At 33.1% G+C, this 16,564-nt stretch overlaps 1 protein-coding gene across 1 annotated transcript; it reads left to right on the forward strand.

The window, feature by feature from the left end:
* Positions 1-722: 722 nt before the first annotated feature.
* cd36 (CD36 molecule (thrombospondin receptor)) lies at positions 723-11,236 on the forward strand. Its single transcript, XM_051107525.1, has 12 exons — positions 723-1,068; positions 1,755-1,915; positions 3,433-3,577; positions 4,188-4,334; positions 5,722-5,813; positions 6,037-6,086; positions 6,364-6,433; positions 8,580-8,764; positions 8,878-8,996; positions 9,095-9,168; positions 9,275-9,329; positions 10,765-11,236. The coding sequence occupies exons 1-12, from the start codon at positions 946-948 to the stop codon at positions 10,942-10,944; spliced, it is 1,401 nt and encodes a 466-aa protein (XP_050963482.1). The 5' UTR covers positions 723-945; the 3' UTR covers positions 10,945-11,236.
* Positions 11,237-16,564: the final 5,328 nt, after the last annotated feature.

The following is a 16,564-nucleotide window of genomic DNA, read 5'->3' on the forward strand; positions in this document are numbered from 1 at the left end:
TATAAGACGGTCTGAAATACTTGATTCTGATTGGTCAGTTGGGCCATTCAGTAGTCAGATATTCTATCCTTTTATGTTCTATTCTATTCTATTGGTTACATATATATATTTATACAAGACTGTCTGAAATGCTTGATTCTGATTGGTCAATTGGGTCATTCAGTGGTCTGTTCTTTTATATTCTATTGTAGATTATATAGATTTTTATACAAGACTGTCTGAAATGCTTGATACTGATTGGTCAGTCGGGGCATTCTGTTTTATAAAATGTTTTTTTTTTTTTTTTTATTCTATTCTATTGTAGATTATAAAGATTTTTATACAAGACTGTCTGAAATACTTGATTCTGATTGGTCAGCTGGTGCATTCTCCTTATAAAATGTTATCTCTTCTATTTTCTCTTCTATTTTTTCTATTTAGTTATTTGTAAAATTATAAATTATTCTGTTAGATATCATATAATGTTTAAAAGTAAATTAAAATCAACAGTTAAGAAAAAAATTAATTGGATAATGTTAGAAACTATTTAATTATATCAACATTAATACTGTTCTATTTAATCTAGAAATATTTTCTCCATTTTGCTTTTTTGTCTCTCGCTCTCTCTCTTTCTGACTCTCTCAAGACTTTTCGAAGTCGATGTCGAATAGATAGTCACTGTTGAGTGTAAACTGTGTTAAAGCTCAGCTCTCGACTGATACTGACATTGGCCTTGGCTTCTGAATGCCGTGTGTTACGCGCCCGCTCCCCGCCCAGAAGTGCGTTATCGGGCTCTGATAACTCCGTCTTAACGAGGGTCTCCGGGTGTGATAACGCAGCAATCCAGTCTTAAATCTCCTCCTCTGCGACCTTCGATCCCTGGAACTTACATAATTCTCAGGACGACCTAATGCTCGCACCTTACGCGCCGCCGGTCAGTGTTGGTCCAGGCTGCTGCTCGCCATCATGACCTGCTGTGATCTGAAATGCGGGCTCATTACAGGGACCGTGGTGGGCGCCCTGATCGCCGTGCTGGGCGTGATTCTCATCCCTGTGGGCGATATGTTCATTGAAAACACCGTGCACAAGGTAAGTCGTCGTTTTTTTCATATCAATATTCGGCGCACATGCATTTGCAGATGCAGAAAGGGATGTACAGTACATGATGAAGTTGCTGTGGAGAAATATTTTGAATAATTTAGGAACAGCCAATGTAGTGTACAACGAACTATCAATGATGTATGAGATTTAATTAAAATGAGGTTTATGGGTCAACGGCATTTTTTTTTATTATTATTATTTTTTTTTTATAAATAAATGTATGGTTGGGGCAAGTTGTCACATGTCTTTTATAATCAATATTACGTGTTTTGCTCATAAACAGTTTTACTGTTTAAATTTCGCTTAATATCCATTAAATAGCATCTAAAACATTATTCATAAAGATATGCTGTGTATATTAGACAGTATTTTATATCTAATGTATTTAAACAGCAGCTTACCTCATGGTGTCAAGGTCAATGATAGTGTGTGTTAAATGAGCTCTATTTCTCTTCCAAGGCAAGAAGCATTGAAAAATCTTCGGTAGTATTGTTGTAGACTTAAAGCTGTGTGCCTATTCTGAAATTGATGGAAAATAACACCATGTTGAGAAGTGTTCACTGGATTGTGACAACTTGCCCCAGCCCACCCCATTTCAATTGTACTGAAATACACAATGTAGTATAAAAAGTGTTACAAGTATCTGATGCTAAGCATGTTTTGTGTCTTTAAAGGAAACAGTTTTGGAAAACGGGACTTTAGCATTTGACACCTGGACGTCTGTAGACATACCAATATACAGGCAGTTCTGGCTGTTTAATGTGCAGAACCCTGATGAGGTTTTACAACAAGGAGCCAAACCTGTGCTGGTGCAGAAAGGACCATACACGTACAGGTGAGACTTGCTATATAGATAGATATTCAATTAATGTACTCATGTAAACAAAATATGGCTGTCAAACGATTAATCGTGATTAATGTATATACAAATATACATTAATATAATGTGTATATATAAATACATACACATAAATGTGTATGTATGTAAATAAAAATGTCTGTATATCAGTTTATATTGATACTGTATGTATTTTAAATTATATACACACGTACACATATTTCATATATAAATATTACATATTTTTCTTAAATATATATGTGCAAGTGTGTGAGTTTACACTGCCCTCCAAAAGTTTGGAAACGCCCTAGAAAAGTGGGGTTTTGGACAATATTGGCATGAATCCTTTTTAATTTGTGATAATTTTACACTGATAAGGGACAACACAAGCTACAGAAACATATTTTATTACATAAACAGTTTATATATAGAATTTTTTTTCGATTCATCAGAATTTCCACCATTACACCACTATTACAGCTCTGCATAATCTGGGCCTAAATTCATTGTATTCTAAACTTAATTGGCAATCAATTGTTGAAGCTATTAAGGTGTGCTGGCCCAAAAATCTTTTAAAAAACTGTAAACCAGTAACCAGGCATCACAGCTGGCAAAGGGGCATGTCTGACTTTGAAACCACACTTTGCCGGGGGTGTTTCCAAACTTTTGGAGGGCAGTGTATATATACATATTAAATATAATTCTTCTTTATCTAAAGGTAGAGAAAGTAAAATCTAGATCAAATTCACTCTTTGATCTTTTTTTAAATGTACTCAAAAACATTTTGAGCTACCTAAAATAAAGCCGAAAGAATCACAATTGCCAAAGCATAGACCGTTTTTACTTCTGAGTGCTTACGTATAGACAATATCAACATAAGCACTTCAAGGTTGTTCAAAAGATATTTAATCATTGTATGTGGATAAGCACTAATTTATCTGATGAGATAATAAGTCAAATGTGATACTCCATCCTTATGTCTGTCATGTTCTAAAATAATATAAGTAACTGTTTACTGAAATGTGAGTACTTTTGCGCTATATATTAATCGCACCCAAAATACGTTTGTGTTTACATTATATGTGTATACTGTGTATATTTATTATGTACTGTACATATAAATACACACACATACAATATATATTTAGGAAATATTTACTTGTATATATGTGTATATATTTATATTCATGTAATTGATATTATATATAAATATTTTTAAGATAAAATATAATACATATACAATACATAATAAATATACACAGCACACACATATTTATTATGTAAACAAAAACTATTTTGGATGCGATTAATCAGGATTAATCGTTTGACATCACTACTTAACTATGTGTTTAAATGGGTCACATTCTTCAACTGTGGGCTTTCTCTGCTGTATAGTGATATGAGCAATAAAACACCACCTAACTTTATTTTTTCTTGCAATTTTAAGCCACTAAATAGTCAGAGTGTATTTCTTAGTGGTCTAATGTGCTCTCATCCTTTCTGTTGTTCTCTAGAACGCGTTTTATCCCCAAGAGAAATATCACCTTCAATGATAACTACACTGTGTCCTTTTTGCTACCGGCGGGTGCCATCTTTCAGCCTAGCTTGTCAGTAGGCTCAGAGGAGGACACGTTCACATCGCTCAATCTAGCTGTAGCAGTATGTATTTTGACAACCATCTCTTGCTATTTTTCCCTGCCCTTCTGTCTTCCTCCTTCTCTGATTTCCACCATGACAGGTTAATGTGATGCATAATCCTTAAGACTGGAAAAATGGCTGCTGAAATCTCAGCTCTGCCCTCACAATTATATATATATATATTAAAATGAACTTATTTTAAATTGCAAAAATGTTTCACAAGATTGCTCTTTTACTGTATTTCCAAATAAATGCAGCCTTGGTGAGCATAAGCTCACATGTCTAAGGTTGCTAACTCCAGATATTAATAACATTGCTTCAGTGCAGGTTGTCAGTTCTGAAGCAAGTCAAAGTTTATGATATCAAAAGATAAAATGTTGATACCTGCGATTATCTGTATCCTGACAGACCTGCGTATTCACTACTTTATATCCATTGTTATAGATGATATTCATAATTGCAGGTGGTGTTCAGTCAGATAAAAGTGCTTTTTTAAGAGGTAATACATGCAAAGAAATTTTATTTGTGTTGTTGATTCCAAGGGTTTTATTAGGCAGATGAATTTATGACAGGTTATGTGATTCCATACTTGTGTTGTGATCAACTTAAACTTTATTTTCTTCTCTTGCAGGGTGTTTACAGTTTACTAGATCATAAACTTGCAAACTTGCTCATCCAGCGCTCCAATTCCAGTCTCTTCCAGAACAGGACTGTTAAGGAATTGTTGTGGGGCTACAAAGACCCAATGCTGGGCAGCACACTTGGAGTTTTTTATCCAGTAAGGACGCTTAATGGCATTTACTTGCTAATAAAGCATATTTATATCTTCATAATTGATAAACTATGTGATCCTGGACCACAAAACCAGTCTGGAGTAGCACGGGTATATTTGTAGCAGTGGCCAACAATATGGGTCAAAATGATCGATTGTTCTTTTATGCCAAAAATCATTAGGATATTGAGTAAAGAGCATGTTCCATGAAGCTATTTTGTAAATTTCCTACCGTAAATATATCAAAACCTAGTTTTTGATTAGTAATATGCACTGCTAAGATCTTCATTTGGACAACTTTAAAGGCAACCAAATATTGTCCTATCCTAACAAACCATACATCAATGTAAAGCTTATTCATTCAGCTTTCAGATGATGTATAAATCTTTTTAGCTTTAAAAAATGGACCCTTAAAACTGTTTTGTTGTCTAGGGTCACATATCATATATACAGAAAGTCCTAAAATACAACATATGCAAAAATCAACAAATGCAAAAAATTAACATGTAACACAAGAACTAAGAATGTAAGGTGTAAGAATGTTTAAAGCAAATAGTTCACCCAAAAATTATATTTTCTGAATATTTACTCATCCTCAGGCCTTGAAGATGTAGAGGAGTGTTTTTTTTTTTCATTGGAACAGATTTGGAGAAGTTTCATCACTTTATATCACTTGCTCACCGATGGATTCTCTGAAGTGAATGGGTGCCGTCAGAATTATGGTTCAAATATCTGATAAAAATAATCCACAAGTAATCAGCATGACTTCAGTCCACATATTAATGTCTTGTGAAGTGAAAAGTTGCATGTTTGTTCATTGAAGTGTTTTTACTTTAAACTGTCCCTTCTAGCAAAAATATCCACGATATATGAATCCATTATCCATGATAATCTGTCCTCTGGTGTCCTTTCATATCAAAATCCACTGATCTATGTGTTTAAAACTGTTTTCACTTGAAAACGGTGCTTCATCTGAGTGTATTTCTCTCCTGATTCAGATAAGATGGCTTTTTTTACTGGAAAATGCATTGTTCTAGAAATTTAGCCAGAAACAATGGTTTTGAAGTTAAAACATCTTAATGATTAATTTGTTTTTTACAAACATGTATTTTTTTGTGTCACACAAGATGAATTGATTGACTGGAGTTTGGATTATTTGTGGATTATTGTGATGTTTTTATTAGCTGTCTGGACTCTCGTTCTGACGGCACCCATCCACTGGTGAGCAAGTGGTGTAATAATGTAATTTTCAGCAAATTATCATTTCGAGTGAACCCCATGAATGCATTAATGAAAACTGATTATAGATTGGCCTTGAAGCTAATCCACAAAATTTCTCTTAAGTCTGAATGTCTTTAAATCATAATTTATGTACCTTTGTTTTTTCTTTTAGTACAATGACACTATCGATGGACCATACACTGTATTCACAGGCAAAGATGACATCAATAAGGTTGCCACGATTGAGCGCTGGCAGGGTGAAACGTAAGTTTATCTTATATTAACATGAAGAATTTGTGTAACATGGTTATTTAGGTTGTAGATGGGTTTGTTGTTCTCTAAAATTGACCCAGACCTTGAATGTAAATATGGTGTACATAGAATCAACTGTCAGTAATTTTATGTTTTAAGTAATCAATGAAGTTACATTCAAGAAACATTAGTAAAACTAAATAATAATCTCATCAAAAAACTTAATGTTGTACAGATCACTCAGCTACTGGAATGACCCTTATTGCAACAAGATAAACGGAACAGGCAAGTTTTCCTCTAACATATTACATTGATGTTGAATTAATTGTGATTACATCATCGTTGACATATTTGCAAATATATGGTATGACTTCCGTCCCAAAGCTTTTGGCTTAAAACTGTGGTGAATGTGTCCAATAATGAAGTAGTGTGCAGGTCTCATTAATCATTTGGTTTATTTAACATCTGTTGGTGTGTTCTAAGATTTCTAAAATAAAGTTCTACAAATGTAATATTTCACACAATAATCACATTATTCAATTTTGTATTCACATGTCAACAGATGGTTCCTCCTTCCACCCGTTCCTGGACAAGAAAGATCCCCTGTTCTTCTTTTCTTCTGATATCTGCAGGTATTTTCGAATTAAAAACTTAAAATAAAAAAGAAAATGAAATAAAAATACGCTTTAATATAATAAAGATTACTTCCTTTTAGTTTTTTTCTTAAAACTAACTTCTGTCTCAGAACTAACTTTTAACCAGCTGGTCTCAAGATGATTATTAGGCAATTGCTTATGCTTTCTTTACAATCAATAAATGCCTTTTGATATGTCATTTATGCGTTTTATTAGAGATATAAATTTCCAAATACTTGAGGACACTGTTTATTTTGAAATACCACTCATCAGCAATGTTCCCATAATCTATTGATTAAAGTGTCGTCTTCTCCATGAGGGTTTATGGAGTTTTATCTCTCCGCGTCCAATTAGATTTGATCTGGAATCCTGATGTATACACATATAATGTATCCAGGTGGAGGTGGTTTCATGCGTCCAGTTTTTGTTTGTCATTACCACCAGAGGTCAGGCCGCTCCTTCTCTTCTGAAGGGTCATAAATGTCAAGGGAAAAAAAACTGTAGCAATGCCAGCATTCTATCACTTTCATCATAATACCTCATGAGTGACTGCGAAGCCAGAACTGCAGGAGATCAAAGCTAGACAGTTTTTTTAATTTAGTCACATGATAAGTGTTAAAAATGTATTACTGAGATGTCTTGAGGCTTTTGAAATATCTGTTTTTTCCTCATGTTTTCATCCATGCATGTGCAATGGGTAAAAAAGTATTCAGACACTTAAAACGTGTTAAAAAATGTATGAATGTTATTGCATTCAATGCAAAATATCAAATCAAATGTAGAATTACACAATCTAAAGGATACTTTTCAAACAAGGGAAATATTTTGCCAAAATATAACATTTTATTATATCAGTTTAATACAATTTATATACATTCCCATTCAAAAGACTGAGGTCAGAAAGATTTTTTTTGTTTAAGAAGTGAATTATTTGTTGAGCAAGGACACATTAAATGTATGAAAAAAACATTTTTATATAAAATTATATTATTATTATTATTATTATTATTATTTTGAAGAAGTCTCTTATGTTCATCAAAGTAAACAGAAGAAAAATATTATTATTATTAAATAATATTGCAATTTAAAATAACAGTTTTCCATTTTAATATACTTTAAAATATAATTTATTTCTGTGATGCAAAGCTGAATTTTCATCAGCCATTGATATCAGACTCCAGTCTTCAGAGTAACTTGATCCTTCAGGAATCATTCTAATATATTAATTTATTATCATTGTTGGAAACATTTGTGCTGCTTAATATTTTTTTTGGCACCTGTAATATTTTTCAGGATTCTTTGTTGAATATAAAGTTAAAAAGAACAACATTTATTCAAAATGGAAATTTTTTCTAACAGTATAAGTCATTACTATCGCTTTTTTATCAGTTTAACACATCCTTGCTGAATAAAAGTATTAGTTTTTTTCAAAGAAAGAAAGAAAGAAAAAAATTACTGACCCAAACTTTGTATGGTAGTATATATTGTTACAAAACATTTCTATTTTAAATAATTGTTGTTCTTTTTAATGTTTTATTCATCAAAGAATCAAAAAAGTATTCCTGTAAAACTCCTGGAAAGCTTCCAACATTGATAATAAATCATCATATTAGAATGATTTCTGAAAGATCATGTGACACTGAAGTTGATGATGATGTTGAAAATGTAGCTTTGCATCACAGAAATAAATTCTATTTTAAAATATATTAAAATAAAAAACACACACTTTTAAATTGCAATAATATTTTGAAATATTAGTTTTTTTCTGTTTTTAATCAAATAAACGGAGCCTTGATGAGCAGAAAATATATTTTTTAAAAAAAAACATTAAAAATCTTGCTGATCCCAACCGTCTGAACGACAGCGTATATGTCGTTGTGTATGTCTTTGCCATCACATGAATCAACTGAGATTTCAACTATATTAAAATAGAAAATGGTATTTTGAATTGTAATAATATTTCATATTTCTGTTTTTTCAATATTTTTAATTAAATAAATGCAGCCTTGATGAGCAATCAATTATAAAACAACTGATATACTGTTCAGTATGAAGATGGTAATGTCGATAGTTAATATGATGAAACACTTCTAGCCCTTTTGCAACACGTACGTTTGTGATAAATATTGTGCTTCTCCTCTAGGTCAATATCTGGTGTATATGAGGCGACTGTTAACCTGAAGGGAATCGATGTGTATCGCTACATGTTGCCACCTGAAGCTCTGGCCTCTCCAGTGGAGAACCCAGACAACATGTGCTACTGTACAAATTCTGAGCTCACCAAAAATTGCACTATGGCAGGACTTCTTGACCTCACTGCCTGTAGAGGTCAGTGCTTTGGACCTCTTATAAAGTCAACTAAGACTAACATTTAAACTAAAGCTTACTGAATGCGTTATTCTTTCACTCTCGAGTTTCTCATATTCAATATTTTTCATCAGGAACCCCAGTATTCATCTCCCTACCCCACTTCCTCTATGCCAGCAGTGATATCCAGGAAGCTGTAATCGGAATGAACCCAAGCTTGGAGGAGCACACCATATTTCTGGATGTAGAACCGGTGAGGAACCCATTTCAGTTTGCACAGGTTTTCTTTTATAAATAGATAATAAAAGCTTTAAGATAAGATAATGGCTATGCATCTTGTGTCATTTGTAGATTACAGGTTTCACGCTGAGATTTGCAAAAAGACTTCAGCTCAACATGCTGTACGGCCCGTCGGATAGTATTACGTATGTGCATAAACAGACATCACACATTGTCATGGATGCACGAGCACTTTGCTAAATTCATACATGCACAGCCTAACATAATGTTGTATGTCTGTCTCTCTCACAGAATTTTAAACAAAATCAAGGAGAACACTATTTTCCCTATTTTGTGGGTGAATGAGGTAAGCGCTAATAAAGCATGTATTTCATTAAAGCAGTTAGGTCCAGCTAAAGCACACATGTCCAATAAAGCAGCTATAATAACCTTAGTATTGCCATATGTAAAAGATTTTTAATGTTGTTGTTGTTGTTGTTTTAAGAATTTTCTTATGTTCATCAAAGCTGCATTTATTTAATCAAAAATCAAAATTTTAATGTAAAATAATTATTTTCTTTGTGAATATATTTTAAAATGTAATTTATTTCTGTGATCAAAGCTGAATTTTCAGCATCATTACTCCAGTCTTCAGTGTCACACAGTCTTTCAAATATCATTCTAATATGCTGATTTATTAACAGAACCCGTGATTCTTTTTTTTTTAGGATTCTTTAATAAATAAAACGTTTTAAATAACAGCATTTATTTACAGTAGAAATCTTTTGTAACAATATAAACTACCATTTAAAAGTTTATAGTCAAGTTTTATTCCTTCTTTTTTTAAAAAACATTATTGGCTTTATTCAGCAAGGGTGTGTTAAACTGATGAAAAGTGATAGAAAAAATTTAATTGTTAGAAAAGATTTCTATTTTGAATAAATGCTGTTCTTTTTAACTTTTTATTCATCAAAGAATCCTAAAAAAGTATCACAGGTTCCAAAAAGCAGTTTCCAGCATTGATGATAAAAGTAATAAATCAGCATATTAGAATGATTTCTGAAGAATTATGTGACACTGAAGACTGGAGTAATGATGGAAAAATGTTTACCTCCACTTAATGCATATAGATCCAAACAAAGCATTTAGGTTGAATTAAAGCATACAGATCAAAATAAAGCTAGGGTGCCCAAATTCGGTTCTGGAGGGCCGGTGTCCTGCAGAGTTTAGCTCCAACTTGCCTCAGAACACCTGTCGAGAAGTTTCTAGTATGCCTAGAGCTTAATTAGCTGGTTCAGGTGTGTATAACTGTTTTTGGAGCTAAACTCTGCAGGACACCGGCCCTCCAGGATCGAGTTTGGGCACCCCTCAAATAAAGCATTTAGGTCCAACTAAAGCAGTTGTGCTCGTCTAAAACATTTAGATTTATTTAAAGCATTTAGGTCAAATAAAGCTTTACCTCCTTTTTTTATTAAGCATATATTACATAATACATGCAGATATGATGTGTACAGTGTTTGATTATATTCTGTGGGTTGTGTTAGGTCCAACTAAAGCATTTAGATACAATAAGTCCACTCTAGATCTGTTATCTCCCCTTTAAATGGGTACTTTAGACCCATTGGACCAACAAAGTAATTTCTGAAATCTTGAATCTGATATATCAGAAGAATTATTACGGTCCATAAACAGCTAATCTCACACGTCTGACCCCTGGACCATGTGATTGTTTCATCAGAGTAGGATTAGGTATCGCCTCACTGCTTGCTGACTGTAAGATTTTTGTCTTTTATTTGTGTTAGACGGCAGTTCTGGACGATGAGACGGCCGACATGTTCAAGAGCGAGCTGATTGCTCGGATGGACCTTTTGGAGGGCTTTCAGATCGGACTCATAGTAGTTGGCTTAGTTTTATTCATCAGCTGTTTGATCGGATTGATAGTGGTGTGCAATAAACCTAGAGGGATAGGGATGAAGGCATGAGGGGAGGGATGCTTGGTGCTTCGCGTGTTTGATTTTTGATAGCGCACTTTGTGGGAATTGTATATTGTAATTGTTATTTGCGCTCAGAGTACCACAATTCTATTTATATAATTTATATACTCTGCATTTTTGTGGAGCAAAATGATTTCTTTCTGTATTTTGCTTGATATTGTATCAAGTCATACTTTAAATAGATATCAGGGCAAAAATTCTGCCGTTTTGTGGTCATACTGTGGTTAATTTAAATATGAAATAGTTTTGTATGTCGGCACAATTTCATTAAAACAAACAACTGTGAAACTTGGCCTCATTGTTATTTTTGTTTTCTGGAATTCATTTCTGTACGCTATGCGTAGTTGTTGCCTTCTACACGTCCCAAATCACATATCAAGTTTTGCTTTTTCGTGCGTAAGAACAATGCTGAAAAACAGAAACAGAATTCTGGAACAGATTTCCTAATTATATCCTGTAAATCCATAAGACTTATTTTCCATTCTCCAGTGGCTGCTAAATCAGAACGGGAGGTATTGTAGAACGAGAGGCTTGGGGTTGAGTGGAAAACTGGAGTTTGTTTAATATGAAAGTAGGCCTGGGAGCAAACCCCCTCTTGCTTTATGAATTATAAAACATAACTGGTCATCTCCGACTGCTGCTTTTCTGCTCTGGATTGAACCATGGGTTTTAAACTGCTAAAGGCCAGAGCGAACAGCATGTAGGTTTTTACTGTACATTGGATTAGGCTTGTCCTATGTTTATACTGCTATCATAAAAATATACACATAAATATTGACATTTCCAGTGGCTCCTTCAGTAATATAGGCTATATACGATGCATTAGGCTATAATATGACTGCACAATATATCAGAACCATACTGATAATTGGTCAGTATTAGATATTTTTTAATTTGTTAGTACTGTACTGTATATTTATTACCTGATATTATGTTAATTGCACGTGCTCATTTCCCCTGTTTTTATATTAAGTTTACCTTTACCAAATTGTAAAATTAACCTTAATGGAGTGTCTGTTTACACTTCTACCTCACTGGCAGAGGCTATTTACATTAACTGCACCCACCAACTTGCAACTGGGCTAGTCAACACTACTACAAAACATAATCATAAAAAATCGCTTTAGTGGTGTAGATGGTAAATCGCGTATTGTAATCGAATCTGCCTTTTGCCGACCTTTTTTTTTCTCCCTTTCTCCCATTTATTTTCAATAAAAATGAAGGAAATAACCGAAAAGTTAAAAATAAAGTATTAGGTAGGTGTAGGGAAGGATTTATTGTCCCAATAAGGTGGTATCCATTTAATAATATGAATTAAAATTTAAATTTACACCAGATACGTTATTATTGCATACTGTTTTATAATGTACTACAATACTGAGGTGCAGATAATTGCCAGTGTTTGCAATAAGTAGTATAAATAACAGAAAATCTTGCTATTTTAACAGTGTAAACAGAATCTGTAGCTATTTACACTTACCATCTATTGCTAAGAAAATATGCTATTTTCACTTAGTGTAAATAGCATCTATTGCTATTTGCAGTTAGTGTGAATAGTCTCTATGCCTAAAATTAATCTTTTAAACACTAACAATTTAATAACACACTTAAATGTAATCTTTGGCAAATCTCACGCTGCACATTATAAAGATGTGTGAACCTTTTTTAGCATTAAAAAAGTGTTTTAATAGCCATTTTTGGTCATCATTATTGTAGTTAAAGCAGGACACCAAGATCAGAAACAATAATAGTTTTAATATAATTTAATAATTATAATCATAGTCTAATAACAATATCCTAAACATAATAATAATTTTAATAATAACGCTGAGTAGTGCAAAATAAAGTGTTTTAAAAATGCATCGGCTACATGTGTTTTGGGATTGGCAACCCTCTGTGTTTTTAAACAACTGTCAGACGTTTTCAGTTATCGCGATAACTTATCATTTGTAACACGTAGGCGAATTCATCAGTCAATTTATCAGTGTAATTAGCCGAATACAGCTTTTATACTTGTTGTCCCATATGGTTCCGTTCACACAGCAAATATGAACCGAAAATGCGGTTGTGAGTCCTTAAAATCGAGTACAATCGTCTCTCTGGTAAATAACTCAACTGCGTGTTAATATAACTGTATTAATAAGACTGACACGCTTATTCTGCTGCATTGTGAATTTGTTTTTCATGTTTTTTGTGTCTACATAACTTCAACAACTTTCAACTATTTGACTCTTCATGAGTTTAATCTGAATAATATTCAGTACTACAGCTATAAAACAATTCTCAGGTTCTGTTGTAAAGAGTTTGTTACACGTGGGACTGGTTAAAGTTGTTTAATGCAGTTGTTCAGGCTTATATTAATAAATAGGAATACACAAATCAAGACATTTAATAAAATAAAATTATCATTAACATTCACAAGGAATACAGCATATTTGCTTTAATAGCATGTAATATTAAAACACCGTTACTCCAAATGCCCTTTGAGGAGCCACAGAAAAAAAAAACGTGAACATGAAACATCTGCAAAATGCAGATTCGGTCAAAAAACATCTGAAGTTTGGCCTTAAACAAATTCAGTTTGGGCATTTCAGAGAGAGAAAACTGTATAAGTGTGAATGAAATTATTATAATAGCCATAGAGCAATGTATTGCAGAACTGAAGTGTGACTAAATTTCTCATTTGTTTTTAGAGCTGAGCTTTTCATTATTTACAGACACTCAAAATACAAAAAGAGATAAGTTACACAGACATCGAGGAATCCAAAACTGGAAGCTGTACAATGCTATACACCATGTAAAATGAGTAACAAACACACCACAGCTGTGCACACTGAGCGAACCACAAAACATTTACATGACATTCATTTCTAACATCAAACATGTGCCTGTATAACGACGATACAATATGCATGATCACATGCCTTTTTGGGCCTGTAATTATATGATTTAAACACTGTGGTATTTCTGGGGCTCTACTTTACAAAATATCTACTTAAAACTCATTCTGCTTCAATATTAACCTTATTTTTAACGTAAGAGCAGGTGCTTGAATGGAACTTGAATGTGCGAGGCTTCCGTTGTCATTCTCGCTGTATGATATTAAAAGCTGGAATTTCTGGTCATATTATATTATATTACTGTTTGGTGCACTTTGTTATTCTTATAGTTATTTACTTATTGCAGCTAATGAAGCAGAAGTCTCGCGCACCAAAAATCTAAAGAAAATAGCTTACTTCCGAGTTGCACAATGTCGATATCATGTTAGTAAAAGAAGAAAATGTGCACATTTTCATATTTTAACCAGTAGTTCACCCACCCTAATTTACTCTTATTTCATTCTTTCTTTTTAGGAATACAAAAGGAGATATTTTGAAGAATGTCCAAATGACTTGTGCACTCTATTCCAAGTCCTAGCTGTTTGGAAGGTCATTAGGGTGAGTAAATGATGATGCAGCTGAAATAATGTGATGTGGATTTATGATATTTTCCCAAAGCACAACATTTGGCAAAAGCACAACACTCAGTGTTATAGGCTCAGAGAGCCACCTGTCTGGTACAGTTTGAAACATCTCCAAACCTTCTCCTCTCCCTCTTATTTCCTGTATAAACATCTGTGGTGCAGCTGGGCTGATGTACTTTGGTCTATGCGTTATGCTTTTATCTCCAAGAAATATTCTCATGATCTGTTCAGTGACCATAAACAATTCGTTTGCTAGAAAACAAGCTTTTACAAGCTTGAGATGAGCTTTAAATTATCATCTCAGTATAGGGGGGCCATTGATTGACTTCAGAAAACTAATATTGATAGCAGAATAAACAAATGTGTTCCATTAATGGAAATTGTCCCAAATATTTTACCCTAAACATGTCATGTAAATCAAACTTGGATTGCGAGAATATACTTTTTTTTATAATCACAATGTTCTGCAGGGATAAATGTAGAAGAAATCAATACTGAAATTTTGTGGCTTTTAGAATTAGAAGCTAATTCTAATTCAAGTTTACATCTATAAGTTAAAATACTCTTATGATCCATAATAAGATTTTCTCTGATATGCACACTACCAGTCAAAAGTTTTTGAACAGCAATATTTTAAATTCTGCTCACCAAGCCTGCCTTTATTTTTACAGAGTACAGCAAAAACAATAAAATAGTGAAATATTTTAAAATTAACTGCAGTCTATTTGAATATATTTTAAAATGTAATTTATTCCTGTGATTTCAAAGCTGAATTTTTAGCATCATCACTGCAGTCACATGATCCTTTAGAAATCATTCAAATATTCTAATTTGCTGCTCAAAAGACACTTATGTCGGGGCTGATAGCCTTGTGGCCAGTGCGCTGACATATAGCGCAGTCGTGCTCTGGGCGTCCCGTGTTCGAATCCCGACTCGAGGACCTTTCCTGATCCCGCCCCCCCATCTCTCTCCCGTTTCACTTCCTGTCCTTTCTGATCTGTCCTGTCCGTAATAAAGGCAAAATGCCAAAAAATAAATCTTAAAAAAAAAAAAAACAACAACATTTATTATTACTACTCAACTATGTTGAAATTTTAAAAAAATAGCTGAGTAGAATTTTTTCAGGTTTCTTTAATGATTAGAAAGTTCAGAAGAACAGAATTTATCTGAAATAGAAATCTTTTATAACATTACTTTTGATCAATTTAAAGCATTTTTGCTAAAAAGTATTAATTTCTATAATTTCGTTCCCCAAAGAAAAAAAATTATACTGATTCTAAGCTTTTGAATGGTATAGGTTATAATGTTACAAAAGCTTTTATCTCAGATAAATGCTGATCTTTGGATCTTTTTGTTTGTTTTATTTGTTGATGATAATAATAATAATTTCTTGAGCAACAAATCAGCATATTAGAATGATTTCTGAAGGTTCATGTGACACTGAAGTATGGAGTAATGATGCTGAAAATTTAGTTTTGATCACAGGAATAAATTACATTTTACAATATATTCAAATAGAAAACAGTTATTTAAAATAGCAAAAATTGTAAAAAAAAAAAAAAAAAATAAAATAAATATTGTCTTTGCTGTACTTTAGATCAAATAAATGCAGGCTTGGTGAGCAGACTTCTTAAAAAAAAAAACATTTAAAAAATCTTTTGACTGGTAGTGTTCTAGAAACCAAAACTGAATTTCTGTGGGGGTTTGTCTATGTCTGTTAGCTTTGAGGCTAAGGCGAATGCTTATGTAGTCTTCAAATTTGACATCTTTAGCACGTATTTACGTTTTTATCTTTCAGTAAACAAACCGAGATATTGATTACTCCACTTGCACTAAGAGGTGTATCCGAGTATATGTCCAAAGAAATGCGCTCTAGAATGAGACTGTCCCTTTTGGTAGTAGTTCACTAGCATTAGCAAGTTAAAAATAAATGTTCATGGCTTTAATGTAAACTAAAGGCTGTAAAATGGGACAAGCCCCTCCATATGTCCCACCCCAACTGCCTGTTTCAATAGGAAATACATCAACACAGGAAAAAGTCTTGAAGGACTTTGTATTACTTCCAGGTTTGTTCTGAAATGTCACATCCAAATAAATTGACAACTGTACTACTGTATGACATATGTATGACACAATTTGGCTTGA

The sequence above is a fragment of the Labeo rohita genome, chromosome 4 (genome assembly GCF_022985175.1).
Source record: "Labeo rohita strain BAU-BD-2019 chromosome 4, IGBB_LRoh.1.0, whole genome shotgun sequence".
Taxonomy (NCBI): Eukaryota; Metazoa; Chordata; class Actinopteri; order Cypriniformes; family Cyprinidae; genus Labeo; species Labeo rohita.

Excerpts from the sequence above, each read along its gene's own strand:
- cd36 (XM_051107525.1), top strand. The coding sequence starts at position 946 with ATGACCTGCTGTGATCTGAAATGCGGGCTCATTACAGGGACCGTGGTG. Across the intron at positions 1,916-3,432 it reads AAAGGACCATACACGTACAG|AACGCGTTTTATCCCCAAGA; the intron begins GTGAGACTTGCT and ends GTTGTTCTCTAG. Across the intron at positions 6,434-8,579 it reads TTTTCTTCTGATATCTGCAG|GTCAATATCTGGTGTATATG; the intron begins GTATTTTCGAAT and ends CTTCTCCTCTAG.